Source organism: Leucopleurus acutus, assembly GCF_964270905.1.
Source record: "Leucopleurus acutus genome assembly, chromosome: 16".
NCBI classification, from domain to species: domain Eukaryota; kingdom Metazoa; phylum Chordata; class Mammalia; order Artiodactyla; family Delphinidae; genus Leucopleurus; species Leucopleurus acutus.
In genome coordinates, this window is record NC_139158.1 from 60,883,826 (window position 1) to 60,903,314 (window position 19,489).

At 40.6% G+C, this 19,489-nt stretch overlaps 1 protein-coding gene across 1 annotated transcript; it reads left to right on the forward strand.

The window, feature by feature from the left end:
• Positions 1-599: 599 nt before the first annotated feature.
• LOC309973532 (beta-defensin 36-like) lies at positions 600-18,307 on the forward strand (the record flags this gene model as incomplete). Its single annotated transcript, XM_082857821.1, has 2 exons — positions 600-657; positions 18,162-18,307. 2 exons carry the CDS (start codon positions 600-602, stop codon positions 18,305-18,307), a joined length of 204 nt encoding a protein of 67 aa, XP_082713947.1.
• Between the last annotated feature and the right edge of the window lie 1,182 nt (positions 18,308-19,489).

A 19,489-nucleotide genomic window follows, 5' to 3' on the forward strand; every position in this document is an offset into this window, starting at 1 on the left:
TAGACCTCCGAGGAAGGGGCACAGCCTGGCGCCCAGAAGGCCTGACCCCATGGGTCAGATGACAGGGGGCTGTGGCTGCTAGTACTTCCGAGACGGCACAGCCAGGCTGGTCAGGGGAGCTCATCTCTTACTACCGTTCTCCTGCCGGTTTTCGCCCCAGTTACATCATACTTCTCATATTCAACACCAACAGAAGCCTTTGTACAGACTTTCCTTTGCCTGGAACACCGTTTAGGCTCATCTGCCTGGCGTTTTTGTATTTATTCCTCAAAGCACGGTTCAGTGCCATCTTCTCGGCGAAGTTTTTCCGGACCTTCCGGACTCCGTGTGCGTGGCGCCTCCTTGTGGTCCCTTGGTTAGGGGTCGCACCTTGTTGCTTGACCTAAATGAAGAAAAGAAAGCGTGCCACTTCAGGACGTGTGGCTGCACTCTGTGGGGCTCAGGGGGCGCGGGGGCTGTACCCACGGGCGGCTGAGGGCACGTGCGGGTGACATCTGTTCCGGTTGGACCAAGGGAACGGGAGCCAGAGAGGCCAGAGCTCTCCCCCGTTAGCTTCGCCATCGCATCGGACTTGCAGCTTCACTAGGCCACTTCCAGCCATGAAGCTCCTTTTGCTGACTCTGGCCGCACTGCTGCTCTTGTCCCAGCTCACTCCAGGTAACCTGGACCTCTTCAGGGGAGGGGGCGGGTGTGGAGAGTGTGGAGAGTGAGACCTCGTCACGGAATCCCACGGGCGGGGGGGATGAAATAGCATTTACAACCCAGAGTGCCATGAGCTGTGATAGAGGGGATCTAGGGTCCTGGGGTGCACATGGGAGGGACCAGCCCAGGCTGAGGGCCAAGAGAGTCCTCCTGGAGGGATACTCTTGAGTCCTGAAAAGTGGTTAGAAATTAGAAGGGGAAGGAGAAGAGGTGGAAGTAGGAAGGGTGTCCTGGGCAGAAATCCTCTAATGCAAAAGTCCGGATGTGGGAGAGAGCACCGTGCCTTCAGTGAGCTGGCACAGAATGGAGGGGTGGGTTAAGGGTGTGGCAAGGGGAAGGCTGAGGAAGCACTCAATGTCCAGGTCTCGATGAGCCTTGAACGCCAGGTGGGGGAGCCAGGGGAAGGCTGAAGCAGAGGGAGGCCATGGTCAGGCTTGGCCATTCCACCAACTCTAGCATACCTCCCTGGCCCCCCTTGCTCACCTGGCAGAAATTTCTGCCCAGCCAAGGCTTTGAGCTCACCTGTCCACAGGGTCGGAAGGTGTGCATTTCCTCACCTCAGCCCTTGTATTTTGCCTGTGGCAAATGCCTGAAACACCACTCAGCTGGGGATAGACAGGAAAGCCTTAGAACCCAGGTTAGAAACTGCTCAACCATTTTCTAACTCTGTGACCTCCAGCAAGCAGCTCAGCGGCTCAGAATTGCAATTTCCTCACTTCTCAGTCTGCTGCAACAAAGGCGTGTGTATAGTAATATCGGTTTGGGGGTACAACATTGAACACACTGAAATTTTGGTATGCAAAAACAAGTGTAACTTCTTCATTTTATGTAACTCATCTAAATTTTCCCAGGAACTTCCATCCGGCTGATGGGACAGTTTAGGGGGAGGGGTGGTGGAGGGCACTTAGGGACTGTGCCTAAACTCAGCAGTTAAATAAATATTCATCAGTCCTGGTTTAAAACCATTTCAAGTTAATTCAGTCTCTTTTGAATAAATACTCAGTCTTTGAGCATTTCTCCTTCTGCTCCCCTGCTCCTTCCCAGGATAGCCCCTGGGTTCAGGAGAAGGTAACTTGATACGTCATGATTTAATTTATTGGTTCATTCAGTAAACATGATTGAATGGATTTCATGTTCTAGGCACTCTGATAGGTGCAGGAGGTAGCACAGTGAACATATCAGAACAAAACAAGGTAAGCAAAGTCTTCAGCCTCTGGGAGTTTACATTCTACTGAGAGAAACAGAAAAAATTTTTTAAATAACTGAAACATACAAAATGTCAGGTGGTGAGTATAATGAGCAGCATAGGTGAGAAAGGGGATAGCAAATACCAGGGGGATGTGGATTTGCTGTTTTAAAGGGGTGCTCATGGAATGGGTCACTGTGACCTGAGGGAGAATAAGGGGTGATCCATGTGGATTTGTGGAGAAGAACATTCAAGCTGGAGGGAACGTGAAGTGCAAAGATCCTGCGGCAGGAGCGTGAGGAGGTAGGGCTCAGCACTGGACCTTCACTGACTTCTAGGACGATGTCCCTCATTGTGTGTGATCCCGTGACTGATGAAACCTCTTGGTCCTGTCGAGAGCCCCACTGACTCAGCCCTTCATCTCAGCCAAATCTTCCATCTGATCCCTAGGTTTAGGCTGTTCACACACAGCCCCTCCCACTGCCTTCTGCATAGGGATCTACTCCTGACAGGTCTCTCAGGCTCGCAGATCATCACTGGTTTTCCTATCTTCACTAGAGACACAAGGGAACTTGGGGACCTTCTGGGTCTATTTTATGCCACAGGAGAGGAGAGGGAGAAGCTCAGCCACTTCCCTCAGCCATTTCTAAAACCCCCTCCAGGTGGCACCATAACGTGCTGTGCCGATGCTGTTAGCAATTTTCCTGGGCTGCAGTCTGAGGGCAAAAAGTAAATGCCCTCTTCTCTGGCAGTTTCTCCAGACCAATCTGGGTGTATGTAGCAAGAGATTCTCTTGCCCCTGTCCTTCTCACATTACTTATCTCTACTTCCTAGATGTTCAGGTCGACCAGCAGGCCTTAGTGGGGGAGGGGAGGAAGGCCTCTGTCTCTAGCTTGCTGGTGGGTCCATCATCATCCTGGCTGGCAGAGGCCAGGTGTGGGCTCTGGTGGAGCTCTAAGGCCTCCTCCTGCTGCTGCTGCAGGAAGTGGATTTAAGCACTCCAGTTTCCCCTAGGGAGAGTATTTCCCTCTACTTCCTATTGGGTGTGGTGATGGTAAAGGATATTAAATGGAAGTTTCTTTGGCCGGACCCTCAAGCCTTTGCCTCCTGTGGCTTATGGTGAGGTGGTATTATCTGAATCCACCAGGCTCAGCTAATAATATATAAAGGAGCTCTTTGAAATTTGGAAATCCCTGACCTTTCTAGATAAATTTCGGTTCTTAAAAGTATTATCTTGTGGGCTTCCCTGGTGGCACAGTGGTTGAGAGTCCACCTGCCGATGCAGGGGACACGGGTTCGTGCCCCGGTCCGGGAAGATCCCACATGCCGTGGAGCGGCTGGGCCCGTGAGCCATGGCCGCTGAGCCTGAGCGTCCGGAGCCTGTGCTCCGCAGCGGGAGAGGCCACAACAGTGAGAGGCCCGCGTACCGCAAAAAAAAAAAAAAAAAAAAAATTGAGATTTCATTGTTAAATGGTGGAGATTTTTTTCTTACCTTTTTTGTAAAATAAAACACAATTACAGATACTGAAAACCACATAAAACAAATGTGCAGCTTAATGAACTGTTATAAAGCGCACACCCTTGTAACACCATCCAGGTCAATAAACAGAACATTGACAGTCACCTCAAAAACCCCTCCACCTATGCCCCGTCACAACTGTCTCTCTCCCCAAATTAAGTACTATCCTGACTTTTATAGTGATCAACTATTTGCGCATCTTTATAGTTTCATTGCCAGGGCTGCATCCCTAGAAACCCTATTTTTGCCATGCCCACTTTTAAAATCTAACATTTCTTAAGATTTTTAGTTTTTTAATTTACTGGTTATATCTTTTTCCCTTTCTTGTCTCTATAATTTATCTGTTGGGTCATTTGACCCATAGTTTCCCACAGTACAGATTTTGCTAACCGCATATTCAAAGTGAATTCAACGTGTTCCTCTGTATTTCCTGCAAATTGGTGACTGGATCCAGAGGTTTGATCAGGCTCAAGTTCTAGGCTTTTTGGCAAAACGTTGGGGGATGGTATTTGCCTTTTTCATCAGAAGGCAAATAATATGTTTGTTATCTCTCTTTTAGTGACAAATTAATGCTCAAAGCTGAGATGCATTAATTCTTTGCCTATTGCAAAACGGTGATATTCTATTATGTGATTTTCACTGGTTAGCTGGAATACTAATATAATAAAGACACTCCTCATCATCTACTATTTGGTTACTCAGCAGTACGTTCATATAAGAAAGACAGAATAAATGCTTGGTGATTTTTCTTTACATATGAATCTGCAAGGTAATGATTTCTTTTCCTATCATCCACCAAATGTGACAAAATAGTTTTTAATATCATCATAAACTCATAGATTTAAATATATTTGATGACTTTTCATTCATTGCAGTCTTTTTTTCGTAAGTTTTTTATTTTATTTTATTTTTGGCTGCTTTGGGTCTTCATTGCTAAACGCAGACTTTTTCTAGTTGCGGCGAGCGGGGGCCACTGTGTTGTGGTTCGTGGACTTCTCGTTGCGGTGGCTTCTCTTGTTGCGAAGCACGGGCTCTAGGTACGTGGGCTTCAGTAGTTGTGGCATGCGGGCTCAGTAGTTCTGGCGCACGGGCTTATTTGTCTTCCCGGACCAGGGATCGAACCGTGTCCCCTGCATTGGCAGGCAGATTCTTAACCTCTGCGCCCCCAGGGAAGTCCCCACTGCAGTCTTTTTTCTTACTGAAACTCAGCCAGTGGAAGCCTAAGCCTTATTTTACATATCCCTGTTAGTCTTTGGTAGTTTCCTTGTGATAAAGTCCATCTTATAAACACCACGAGGGACACACCTGCAGTCTGACAAAGTTAAGCATATTAACTTACTGAAGCAAAGGAAGATACACACCAAAGGAACTGTGGAACATCTCACCAAATGAAGGAACAAATAAGGTTATTATAGGACTAAGGAGAATAGCAGAGTTTTAGATAAAATGTAAATGAAGCAGAGTTTGATAGACTTCAAGGGCCACAGGATGGTGTGTAAAGAGGTTAACATCTGTTCTAGGTCCCATTTCCATGGGAAGTACAAAATTAAGAGAGATGTGGAATTTTATATCCCCAAACTCTTTCTCTGACACTCTGTCCCTGGCTCTGAAATCAAGGTTGTTCTTCTGTATAAAAAGACTTGATTCCTCAGGGAAAAATGTAACGTTCCAGCCTTGCCGATATGGTTTCAGATACAAAGATTCTGATAAGTGTGATTTGAGAAAACAGGGTTTCTTAGCACTTCGTCCTTTTATTAATTTACAAAAGCAGTTTCACTGGTACACAACTGGTTATCTGGTGTGACAAGATATTCTGGGCTTATCTTGTACAACTCCTGCACCAGACCTTGAATTAGCCATTTCTTCAAAAAGCCCTAATTTTTTAAGTAGGAAAATGGTATTTAAAAACTGTGATCTAGATGCTAGAGACATTAATGCTACTAAATTAGCCCTTCTTTCTATATCTTTTCAGAGCAGGTGAGAAAATCAACACATTGAATATATGTGAAATACCTCATGATTTCATATTGATAATTCCTATTCAAAGTGAGGACTTCAGGATTTGTACTTAAATATTCCATATTACTTCTGTATGTTCTTTCTTCCGCACCAATATTCTCAGATATACTGTGTACTTCTTCGGCATTTTCAAGTCATCTTTTATTTGAAGAAGGTTTTCTTGAATTATAGTTTGTAGTATTTTTTTCTGACATCTTGCTCTGATTTTCTTTCTCAAGGCCTCACCTTGTCTCTGTTGAATCTCCTTTCCCTATCCTCAGTATTTGTCACCTTCTATCGATTTTTCTCACCTTCTATCGAATTTTTTCCTTATCATTTCTTTTTCACCAGTTTTATTGAGTTATCATTTACATAAGATTAAATGTCCACATTTTAAAAAATTTATTTATTTAATTTATTTATTTTTGGCTGCACGCGCGCTTTTCCTAGTTGCGGCGAGCGGGGGCCACTCTGTTGTGGGGCGTGGGCTTCTCATTGTGGCGGCCTCTCTTGTTGGAGCACGGGCTCTATGCACGCAGGCTTCAGTAGTTGTGGCTCGCGGGCTCTAGAGCGCAGGCTCGGTAGTTGTGGCGCACGGGCTTAGTAGCTCCGCGTCATGTGGGATCTTCCCGGACCAGGGCTTGACCCCATGTCCCCTGCATTGGCAGGCAGATTCTCAACAACTGCACCACCAGGGAAGCCCTAAATGTCCACATTTTAAGTATACAACATGAGTTTCAACAAATGTATACATCCAGGTAGCCACTACCACAGTTGTAGTATAATACACTTCCGTTACCCCAAAAAGATCTCTCATGCCCCTTTGCAGTCGCCTCCCCAGTCCCCCAGCCACCAGCTATGACTAATCTACATTGTGTCACTTTAGTTTGGCTTCTTAGAATTAAACAACAGGATGGCTTTTGTGCCTGGATTCTTTAACTTAGCATAATGCTTTTGCAATTCATCCATGTTGTTCATGTATCGATATCTTGTTACCCTGTGTTGCTGAGTAGTATTCCATTGTATGAATACATACCACAATTTGTTTATCAATTAACTAGCTGTTAGATATTTGAGCAGTTTCCAGTTTTTAGCTATTATAAATAGAGCTACTATGAATGGTCCAATGAAGTTTTCATTTCTCTAGAGTAAATACCTAAGGGTGGAGTTGCTGGGCTGTATGATAAGGCTATGATAAAATTTATAAAAAACTGCAAACTGTTTTCCAAAGTGGCTATACTATTTTGCATTCCCATTCGCAATAAGAGATTTACAGTTGCTTCACATCATTGTCGACACGTGGTATTGTCTGTCTTTTAATTTTAGCCATTCTAGTGGGTATGTAGTTTTAACTGTTGTTTTACTGATGGCTAAAATACTTAATGACTAATCATATTAAACACACTTTGATGTGCTTATTTGCCATGTATATGTCTTCTTTGGTGTAGTGCCCACTTTTAATCAGGTTTTTTGTTGAGTTGTGTGTTCTACATATTCTAGATAAACATTTTTTAAAAGATGTATGCTTTGTAAATATTTTCTTCCAGACTGTAAATTACCTTTTGATTTACTTAACAGTGTCTTTTGAAAGGTAAGAACTTTTAGTTTTGAAGAGAAGTCCGATGTGTTCATTTTTTCTTTTGTGGCTCATGTTTTTGTATCTTATCTAAAAAAAATCTTGCTTGACACAAGGTCAGAAACATTTTCTCCTATGGTTTCTTCCAGGTGTTCTATTGTTTTAGCTCTTACATTTTAGGTCCATGATTCATTTTGTGTACAGTGTGGGGTAAGGGTTGAGTTTCACTTATTTACATATGGATGTGCGGCATCATTTAATGAAAAGAATTTCCTTTTCCCCCTTTGAATTACCTTGGCACCTTTGTTGAAAATCAGTTGACCATATAGGTTGGGATTTGTTTATGGACTCTCTCTGCCATTCCACTGACCTGCATGTCTATTCTTATGCCAATACCACATTGTCTTGGTTACTATGACTTTGCAGTAAACCTTAAAATCAGGTACTGTGAGTCTTCCAACTTCATTCTTTTTCAGATTGTTTTATCTGTTTTAGGTCAATTGCATTTTCATATAAATTTTAGAATCAGCTTTTCAATTCTACAAAATAACCTGCTGGAAATATTCTTGGGACTGCATTGATCAATTTAAGGAGAACTGAGATCTTATCAAAATTAAGTCTTTGAATCCATGAACATGGTATCTCTCTCGATTTCTTTATGTCATCCTTTCTTTCTCTGAAATGTTTTGTGGTTTTTATATTTTGCATATTGTAGTAGGCTGAATAATGACTCCCCAGAGATGTCCAAGTCCTAATCCCCAAAACCCATGAATATGTTACCTTACATGGTAAAAGAGATTTTGCATGTGTCTTGAGATGGGGAGATTATCTTGGGTTTTCAGGGTGGACTCAATGTAATCACAAGAGACCTAATAAGAGGGCAGCAGGAGATCAGATTGTGGAGGAGAAGATAAGAAAATGGTTGTAGTAATGTAAGGAAGTGGTTGTAAGCAAAGAATTACAGGTAGTTGTTAGAAAGTGAAAAGGGGAAGAAAATAGCTTCTGCCCTAAGAGTCTCCAGAAGGAACCAGCCCTGCTGGCACCTTGACTTTAGCCCAGTGAAACAATAAATTTGTGTTGTTTTAAGGCACTAAGTTTGTGGTAATTTTGCTACAGCAGCAATACGATATGAAACTAATACACATATATTTTGTTAAATTCATCACTGTTATGTATTTTTAAGCTGTTGTAAATGATATTTTTAAAGGTTCAGTTGTTTGTTGCTAGTGTATTGAAATACAGTCCTTTTTATTGAAGTAGAGTTGATTTACAATGTTGTGCCAATCTCTGCTCTACAGGAAAGTGACTCAGTTATACACATACAGACATTCTCTTTTTTATATTCTTTCCCATTATTGTTTATCACAGGATATTGAATATAGTTCCCAGTGCTATACAGTAGGACCTTGTTGTTTATCCATACTGTATATAATAGTTTGCATCTACTAATCCCACACTCCTAGTCCATCCTTCCCCCACCACCCCCTCCCTTGACAACCACAAGTCTGTTCTCTATGTCCATGAGTCTGTTTCTGTTTTGTAGATTGGTTCATCTGTGCCATATTTTAGATTCCACATATAAGTGATATCATATGGTATTTGTCTTTCTCTTTCTGACTTACTTCACTTAGTATGATAATCTCTAGTTGTATCCATGTTGATGCAAATGGCGTTACTTCATTCTTTTTTATGGCTGAGTAGTATTCCACTGTATATCTGTAGCACATTTTCTTTATCCATTCATCTGTCGATGGACATTTAGGTTGTTTCCATGTTTTGGCTATTGTGAATAGTGCTGCTATGAACACAGGGGTGCATGTATCTTTTTGAATTATAGTTTTGTCTGGGTATATGCCCAATAAAAAAATGGGCATAAGACCTTAACAGACAATTCTCCAAAGAAGACATACAGATAGCCAGTAGGGACATGAAAAGATGCTCAACATCACTAATTATTAGAGAAATGCAAATCAAAACTCTAACGAGGTACCACCTCAAACTAGTCAGAATTACCATCATTAAAAAGTCTAGAAATAATAAATGCTAGAGAGGGTGTGGAGAAAAGGGAACACTCCTACACTGTTGGTGGGAATGTAAATTGATACAGCCACTATGGAGAACAGTATGGACATTCCTTAAAAAACTAAAAAAGAACTACCATACAACCCAGCAATCCCACCACTTGGCATATACCCTGAGAAAAACATAATTCAAGAAGAGTCATGTACCAAAGTGTTCATTGCAGCTCTATTTACAATAGCCAGAACATGGAATCAACCTAAGTGTCCATCGACAGATGAATGGATAAGGAAGATGTGGCACATATATGCAATGGAATATTACTCAGCCATAAAAAGAAACGAAATTGAGATATTTGTAGTGAGGTGGATGGACTTAGAGTCTGTCATACAGAGTGAAGTAAGTCAGAAAGAGAAAAACCAATACCATATGCTAACACATATATATGAAATTTAAGGGGAAAAAATGTCATGAAGAACCTCGGGGTAAGACAGGAATAAAGACACAGACCTACTAGAGAATGGACTTGAGGATATGGGGAGGGGGAAGGGTAATCTGTGACAAAGTGAGAGAGTAGCATGGACATATATACACTACCAAACGTAAAATAGATAGCTAGTGAGAAGCATCCGCATAGCACAGGGAGATAAGCTTGGTGGTTTGTGACCACCTAGGTGGGTGGGATAGGGAGGGTGGGAGGGAGAGAGACGCAAGAGGGAAGAGATATGGGAACATATGTATATGTATAACTGATTCACTTTGTTATAAAGCAGAAACTAACACACCATTGTAAAGCAATTATACTCCAATAAAGATGTAAAAAAAAAAACTACAATGAGGTATCACTTGCTCTTATTTTTCTCACTTCTTAAGATATAAGTATTGATCATTGATTTAAGACCATTCTATCTAAAATACGCTTTTTAAAGTATAAATCTCCCTCTAATTACTACTTTATCTTGGTTCCACAAATATTTTTATGTATTGTACTTTTAATTTTAGTCAATTCAAACTTCTCGAATTTCTCTTCTGATTTCTCTTTTACCCATTAGTTATTTACCAGTACATTGTTCAATTTTCTAGTATTTAGGGATTTTCCAGGTGCATATCTATTATTGATTTTTAGTTTAACTCTATTGTGGACAGACATCACCTTTGTAAGACTTCAATCCTTCCATTTTTATTGAGACCCTGTATTACCCAGAATACATGGTATATCTTGGTATATCTTGAGATATACCACCAATAATATATCTTGGTATATCTTGAGATATACCACCAATGGTATATCTTGGTGAATATTCTGTGAGCACTTGGAGTGTTGTGTAAATATCTGTTAAGTCAAGTTAGTTGATAAACTCATTAGTTCAAGTATTCTATATCTTCTATTAACTTGTTCTATCAATTGTTGAGAAAGGAATGTTGAAATATGAAATTATAATTGTGAATTTGTCTATTTCTCCTTTCAGTTCTTTCAGCTTTTTGTTTCATGTATTTTCAAGCTCTGTTTTTTGGTGTATTTGATTTAGGATTAATATGTCTTTTTGATAAATTGAGACTGTCATCATGAAATGACCTGTTTATACTTAGTAATTTAGTTGGTTCTGAAATCTACTTTTTAAATATTAGCATAGCTAATATGTTAATAATACTGCAGCTTTCCTTTGATTAGTGATTTCATGGTATTTTTTTATCCTTTTACTTTTAATATAGCTATGTCTCTACATTTAGAATGAATTTCTTATAGACAGCATGTGATTAGGTCTTGCTTTTTCATCCAATCTGACAATTTCTGCCTTTTAATTGAGATGTGCAGATCATTTATGCTTAATATAATTATCAATATGGTTGCATTTAACCTACCGTCTATTTGTTTTCTATCTGCCTATCCTTTCTTTGTTCACTTTATCTTCTTTGCTTCCCCTCTTTCAGATTACTTGACTCTTTTTATGATTCCAATCTCTATCCAGTATTGCCTTAATAGTTATACCTCTTTTTTTTTAATGGTTGCTCTAAGTTTTATATCTTCATATTTGGATGGTTGCCAAATTGGTGTTTTTGTAGGAGGAGAGTAGTAATGTTGCTGACATTACTCCTCAAATCTTCTTAGTTTTTAAAAATCTGAAAAAGTCTATTTCTCCATTTGGGGAGGATTTTTGCTGTGTAAAGAATTCTGGATTGTATTTTTTCCTTTTGTTGTTTTAAAGATATCTTTCTACTGTCTTCTTGTGTATGGTTTCTGATAAGAAGTCTTCTATTATTGTTACCGTTTTTCCCACGTACTTAATGTGTCTTTTCCTCTAGCTGGTTTTAAGATGTTTAACGTGATTTTCAAAAATTTGATTATGTTATGGCTTTGCATAGCTTTTTTTTTTTTTTTTTTAATGCGGTACGCAGGCCTCCCACTGCTGTGGCCTCTCCCGTCGCGGAGCACAGGCTCCGGACGCGCAGGCTCAGCGGCCATGACTCACAGGCCCAGCTGCTCCGCGGCATGTGGGATCTTCCCGGACCAGGGCACGAACCCGTGTCCCCTGCATCGGCAGGCGGACTCTCAACCACTGCGCCACCAGGGAAGCCCGCATAGCTTTCTTTAGATTTTATTCTGCTTGGGGTTCACTGAGGTTCTGGATTCTATGGGTTTATAATTTTCATCAAACTTGAAACTTTTCAACCAGTATTTCTTTAAAAACTGTTTCTGCCTCAGAATGGGAGAAAATATTTGCAAACGAATCAACAGACAAAGGATTAATCTCCAAAATATATAAACAGCTCATGCAGCTCACTATTAAAAAAACAAACAACCCAATCCAAAAATGGGCAGAAAACCTAAATAGACATTTCTCCAAAGAAGACACACAGATGTCCAAGAAGCACATGAAAAGCTGCTCAACATCACTAATTAGTAGAGAAATGCAAATCAAAACTACAATGAGGTACCACCTCACACCAGTTAGAATGGGCGTCATCAGAAAATCTACAAACAACAAATGCTGGAGAGGGTGTGGAGAAAAGGGAACCCTCTTGCACTGTTGGTGGGAATGTAAATTGATACAGCCACTATGGAGAACAGTATGGAGGTTCCTTAAAAAACCAAAAATAAAATTACCATATGATCCAGCAATGCCACTACTGGGCATATACCCAAAGAAAACCATAATTCAAAAAGACACATGCAGGGCTTCCCTGGTGGCGCAGTGGTTGGGAGTCCGCCTGCCAATGCAAGGGACACGGATTCGTGCCCCGGTCTGGGAAGATCCCACATGCCGCAGAGCGGCTGGGCCTATGAGCCATGACCGCTGAGCCTGCGCATCCAGAGACTGTGCTCCGCAATGGGAGAGGCCACAACAGTGAGAGGCCTACGTACCACACACACACAAAAAAAACCCAAAAAGACACATGCACCCCAATGTTCATTGCAGCACTATTTACAGTAGCCAGGACATGGAAGCAACCTAAATGCCATTGACAGACTAATGGATAAAGAAGATGTGGTACATATATACAATGGAATATCACTCAGCCATAAAAAGGAATGAAATTGGGTCGTTTGTAGAGACGTGGATGGATCTAGAGACTGTCATACAGAGTGAAGTAAGTCAGGAAGAGAAAAATAAATATTGTATATTAACTCACATATGTGGAACCTAGAAAAATGGTACAGATGAACCGGTTTGCAGGGCAGAAATTGAGACACAGATATAGAGAACAAACGTATGGACACCAAGCAGGGAAAGCGGCAGAGGGCTGGGGGTGGTGGTGTGATGAATTGGGCAATTGGGATTGACATGTATACACTGATGTGTATAAAATTGATGACTAATAAGAACCTGCTGTATAAAAAAATGAATAAAATAAAATTCAAAATTTTTTTTAAAAAAAGAAAAGTTTCTGTCCCTCCCCTTTCCTCTCCTTTTGGTAATCTGATTGTATGTAAATTATACTGCTTATTATTGTCCCATGGGTCACTGATGTTCTGTTTTGGGTTTTTTTTTCTCAATATTTTTTCTCTCTACTTCCTTTTGGATAGTTTCTGTTGCTATGTCTTCAAGTTCATTTATCTTTACTTCTGCAGTGTCTACTCTATTGTTAACATCACTAAGTATGTTTTTCATTTAATATTTACTGTTTCATCTCAAGTTTTTTTAATCATTTAGGGGTTTATTTCAGTTTTGTTTGTCTGATTTTTACTACTTATAGGTATCATTTGAACAAATTTACCATTGGATAAACTAGAAGATTTTTCTTCTTTTTTTTCCAATATTTTTTATTGAAGTATAGTTGATTTGCAATGCTTCAAGTGTACAGCAAAGTGATTCAGTTTTATATATATGACTATATAGGTAACTTTTCAGATTATTTCCATTATAGGTTATTACAAGATATTGAATATAATTCCCTGTGCTATACAGTAGGTTCTTGTTGTTTATCTAGTTTACATACAGTAGTATATATCTGCCAAATATTTTCATGTGAATTTTTTATATCTTTATTTCTCTCCTCATAATGTTCATGTTTTCCTCAATCTTCTTGAGCTTACGGAGTGTATTTATAATAGTCGTTTCATCATTCTTGTCTGCTAGTTCCATAATCTTTGTCATTTCTGGGTCTGTTGATTGATTTTATCCTGGTTGTCGTTCATACTTTCCTGCTTTTTTTTTTTTTAATGCCTGGAAAATTATTTGGATTCTTTGCACTGTGGATTTTATACTTTTGGTTACTGGAATTTTTTTTTTCCTTTAAAGAGTATTGGTTTTTGTTCTGGTATGCAGTAAGTTAGTTGGAATCAGATGAATCCTTTCAAGATTGGCATTTAATCTTTTTAGGATGGGTATGGGACATCCTTTAATCTAGGGGTAATTTAGCCCCACCGTGCTGAAGATTTTACAAGGTCTTTCCACTCAGGCAGGTGGGGACACAAGATATTCCCAGCCCTGTGTGATCGCTGGGAATTGTTTTGCCTACTTCTTTTTGGTGGTTCTTTCCTAGGCCTTTGGTATTTTCCTCTAACACTTGCACAGATAATACCTAAAGACTAGAGGAGTGCTCTGCAGAGCTCTGTAGTACGCCCCCTTTGTGTGTGTGTCTCTCTCTGTCTGTGTATAGCCCCCTCTTCTTTGATTCTGTGACCCACAGATTCTAGCTGACTTGACCTCCTTGAACTCCTTGAACCTCAATTTCTATATCCTCCATTCAGTAAGATCACCAGGGCTTGTTTGAATTCCTCTTCCTGCACTACAGCCCAGAAACTGCTTCTAGTCCGTAAACTGGTGCAACCAGGGGGCTCATCTTGTTTGTTTCCCTTCTCTCCAGGATCATGTTTGAAAATCATTGTTTCCTATACATTTTGTCCAATTATCTTGTTGTTTAAAGCAGGAAAATCAATATGGCTCCTGTCACTCCATCTCAACCTGAAGAAGATATCCCATTTCTTTTTTAAAATTTTTACATTTTTTCTCTTTTTTCTCTTCTATTTCTCTTAAAATGTTATCCGTTGAGATTATTTGCTTTTGTATCCCTTTCAAGTTAGACTTTCTTCTGAAAAGAATTTTCTTTAATTCCTAATTATATCTGTCACTGCACTTCTGAAATCTTTAATGCTAGTGGATTTTATCATATCTTATTTACTACATACAGCTCTCTAAGATCGGTGCTATTATGTCTTTTGTTTTCAAAAGAGAAAAATGAAGCTCTGTGAAGGGAAGTCACTTGCTCAATATCTCCCAGTTTACATGTGGTGGAGCTTTCAAATCCAGACTTTGGGGGTTTCAATAGGTGGGACAGTTCCTGGAGCAATCCCCACTGTCAAATTAAAAGTTCCATACCAATATTGTCTTAGAATAGCTTTTAAATTTTAAAGAAACTTAAAGAATGTGATGGGTCAAACTTTTTACCAAGCTTCGTTTCAGGCAGTTGAGAAATACCCCACAGCCATCTTAGTGTCTCCATAATCCATCTGACCGAAGTAAAACCCCAGATTTCCCTCAGTTTATTTTTTCAGGATCTGGTGCTTGTGATGAGTTTGCTCAAGGTTCCAGAGAAGTTGTAAAAGATAATTTTTTTAAGTAAACTAATGATTCTCATACAGATATAAAAATGAACACATGTTAAAGATTTTATTTAACTCATAATGAGAGAACAAGGCAGATTTTGTAACTGGTTTAAAGCATAAAGGTACACACACACTACTATATATAATAGATAACCAACAAGAACCTACTGTATAGCACAGGGAACTCTACTCAGTATTCTATGATAACCTATATGAGAAAAGAATCCGAAAAAGAATGAATATATGTATAGGTATAACTGAATCACTTTACTGTACACCTGAAACTAACACAACATTATAACTCAACTATACTCTAATAAAATATTTTTTAGAAAAATTTTAAAAAGCATAAAGGTATTAGTGGAGTAAGGGATTCTTGAAATGAATTTACAAGACAGAAACTGGTTCTTTTTTCCCCCATGGGGCAGGGGAAGGGAGGGAGTCAATTGAACCCCTCTGGAACAGAATTTACTTGAATATGTAGGAAATAATTATTTTTGCATTACAATCATGAATCAAGAGCTCATAGAGATGTAAAACTCCCACATAATCAGAATCAGATAACTCTGAAGTCTGTGATCTGTCTAGACCAGGGACTTCTGATACGATTGGCAATGATTGACATTTTGGCACTGTTGGCATTTGGGGCTAGACAGTTCTTTATTGTGGCTGTCCTGTGCATTGCAAGATATTTAGCAGAACCTTCGGCCTCATTAATCGCCAGTAGCACCCCACAGCAGTTGTGACAACTAAAAACGTCTCCGAACATTTCATTGACAAACATCCCCTGGCGAGCAAAATTTCCCTATTTGAGCCAAGTTTTCCTCTAAAGCACGAATTTTCCCTAGTCTCCCCCATACTGGTCAAAAAAATAATCTCAAAGAAAACTTATTCCTAATCACAAAATAAACGTGGTCTAAACCTACAACAGAAAGAAGGAAATAATAAACACAAAATGAATGAAATAAAGAATAGTCACGGCACCAAACTGCCTAAAGAAAGTAGTTTCACTGACACAGATAGAGGTTACAGACTTTATTCAGCTCATGGACATCAGGGAGCAGCTGAGACCCAAGTCAGGGCAGCTTGGAGTTTCGATAGAATAAAGAGAAGGGAGGGCTGCATGTTCTTGTTTGGGTCAAGTAGCAGATTTCATCTTTAACTGCTGCAAAACTTGTGTTTGGAATAATGAGAAACTTCCAGATTTTTGTGCCTCTTGGTTGAGGCCATTGGTGCGATCCCATCCCCAAAACTGTCAGAGCAGTTCTTTTGAGAGCTGTTTTTGCAAGTCTTGAGTTTGTCAGTTAGTCAAGATTCTGGGGCAGGAAAGGTATCAAAAACAATATGGGGGCTTCCCTGGTGGCGCAGTGGTTGAGAGTCCGCCTGCCGATGCAGGGGACACGGGTTCCTGCCCTGGTCCGGGAAGATCCCACATGTCGCGGAGCGGCTGCGCCCGTGAGCCATGGCCGCTGAGCCTGCGCGTCCGGAGCCTGTGCTCCGCAACAGGAGAGGCCACAACAGTGAGAGGCCCGCTTACCGCAAAAAAAAAAAAAAAAAAAAATATGGATGGCTGTTGCCAGGGGCTAGGAGGAGGGGAGAATGGGGAGTTATTGTTTAATGGGAATAGAATTTCAGTTTTACAAGATGAAAAGAGTTATGGGAATGGATGGTGGTGATGGTTGCACAACAATATGAACATATTTAATACCACGGAACTGTGCACTTTAAGATAGTTAACATAAATTTTATGTCATGTGTATTTTACCGCCATTTGAAAGAACGTAAGTACAGCCACCTTCTTGATGATAGGCCTTGGCAAAGACAAAACAAAACAAAAATAAGGATATGAAGAAACTGATGGGATTTCAGCCAAATATATATATATGTATAGTGTGTGTGTGTATATATATACATACACAATGAAATACTACTAAGCCATAAAAAAGAATGAAATAATTCCATCTGCAGCAACATGGGTGGACCTGGAGATGATCATACTAAGTGAAGCCATATAGGGAAAGACAAATATCATATAATATCACTTATACGTGGAATCTAAAATATGATACAAATGAACTTATTTACAAAACAGAAACAGACGCACAGACTTCCAAAAAAAACTTATGGTTACCAAAGGGGAAAGGAGAGTGGGGAGAGACATAAATTAGGAGGTTGGGAATAACATATATGCTCTACTATATATAAAATAGATAACCAACAAGGACCTACAGTATAGCACAGGGAACTATACTCTCTCTCTCTATATATATATATATATATTTTTTTTTTTTTTTTTTTTTTTTGCGGTACGCGGGCCTCTCACTGTTGTGGCCTCTCCCGTTGCGGAGCACAGGCTCCAGACGCGCAGGCTCAGCGGCCGTGGCTCACGGGCCTAGCCGCTCCGCGGCATGTGGGATCTTCCCGGACCGGGGCATGAACCCGCATCCCCTGCATTGGCAGGCGGACTCTCAACCACTGCGCCACCAGGGAAGCCCTATACTCAATATTTTGTAATAACCTATAAGGGAAAAGAATCTGAAAAGAATATCTAGCACTGTGCTGTACACCTGAAACTAACCCAATATTGTAAATCAACTATGCTTCAATTTTTTTAATTATAAAAACAGTACAGATGAATGCTGAAAATATTATGCTAAGTAAAAAGAAGCCAGGCCCCAAATGCTGCACATTATATGATTCCATTGGCATAAAATATCTAGATTAGGCAAGTCTATAGCAAGGAGGGCATATTGGTGGTTGCTCAGGGATGAGGAGAGGAGAAATGAAAATGCTTAATGGGTGCAGGGTTTCTGTTTGGGATGATTAAAAAGTTCTGGAACTAGACGGTGATGATGGTTGCACAACATTGTGAGTGTAATTAATGCCGCTGGACTGTACGCTTTAATATACTTAAACTGATAAACTTTATGTTATTTGTATTTTACCACAATTTTTCGAAAGGGAGAAGAAGGGAATAAAAGAGAGGACCAGGGTCAGAGTCAAAGGAAACTGAGCACCCTCTATCACATCTGTTCTAATCCTTTTACAGACATTTCAAATCCAGAATCTACCTCTTCTTAGGACTGACACTGTCTCTGTTCTTTCTTTTCAGGTAGCACCCGAAAATGCTGGAATCGTCATGGCAAATGCCGCCAGAAATGTTTCAGGAAGGAAAGGGTCTATGTTTACTGCACAAATAATAAAATGTGCTGTGTGAAGCCCAAGTACCAGCCAAAAAACCTTCCATGGAAAGCTTAAGTTCCTTGAAACCTGAAGTCATCAAAAGGCAGGTGAAGCTACGCTGAGTCTGACCACAGTGGATTCTCAATCTCTGTCAATAAACACTTCTGGCTGACCCCTATGTTTGCCTGTTAGTCTATCCAGCGGTTCTCAGGAAGTCCTCTTATAGATGGTCCATTAAGTCAAAACTATTTTCATTATAATAATAAGACATTACTTGCCATTTTATCTCACTTTCTCACAAGTGTGAAATTTCCTGGAATCTACATGACACACAATAATATCATCATTCTGGCAGCTAATGAAAGGCTTATGGATCCTTACGTTTTTAGAATTTTTTAAGATAGAACCTTAAGGTATAAGTGTGTTCATTTTCAGAGATTAACTCAGGTTGTTCTCAGTAATTCTATGGTACTCTTATTAGCTATCTTTAGCTATATTATTAATCTCTGGAACCTCATTATCATCTAATAAATCACTGCTTTGAAATTCCAAAATTTTCCTTTTACCTATGTGGAAACACAACAAAAACTAAAAACATTTTGTTGTCTGCAGGATCTGGGAGTCCCAGGTCTGGGGTCCTAGGGTTAGTGCCCACCCACTGGTGAGTGGAGCAGGATCCCAGGGTCTCTGGCCGCAGGGCTCTTGGGGTCCTAGGGTTAGTGCTAGTGCACTGGTGTGCAGGGTTGGGTCCATGGACAGAGCCATGTCCCAAGGCAGCTGTGGGCTCAGGGAGCCTTAGGGCAGTTAGGCCTGCTGGGGTGGGGCTGTGTCCCTGACCAGCTAGTTGCATGACCTGAGGTGTCCCAGTACTAGTGCCAAAAGGCTAGTGGGTGGAGCCAGGTCTCCAAGAACTAATGAGCTAGAAGGAGGATTCCAAAATGACACTTGCCAGCACCAGTGTCCACATGCTAGGATTAACTCACAGAAATGGCTGCCACCAGTGTCTGTGTCCCAGGGTGAGCTCCAGGAGGCTCTCTCAGATCAGCAGGTGGGTCTGACCCAGGCTCCTTTCAAATTCCTGCTTCTGCCACAGGTCCCAGAGTGTGTGTGATTTTGTGTGTACACGTTAAGACTGGAGTCTCTATTTCCCACAGTGCTCTGGCTGTCCCAAAAGTAAACCCCACTGGCCTTCAAAGCCAAACATTCTGGGGGCTCATGTTCCTGATGAAGGACTGCTGGGCTGGGGAACCTGATGTG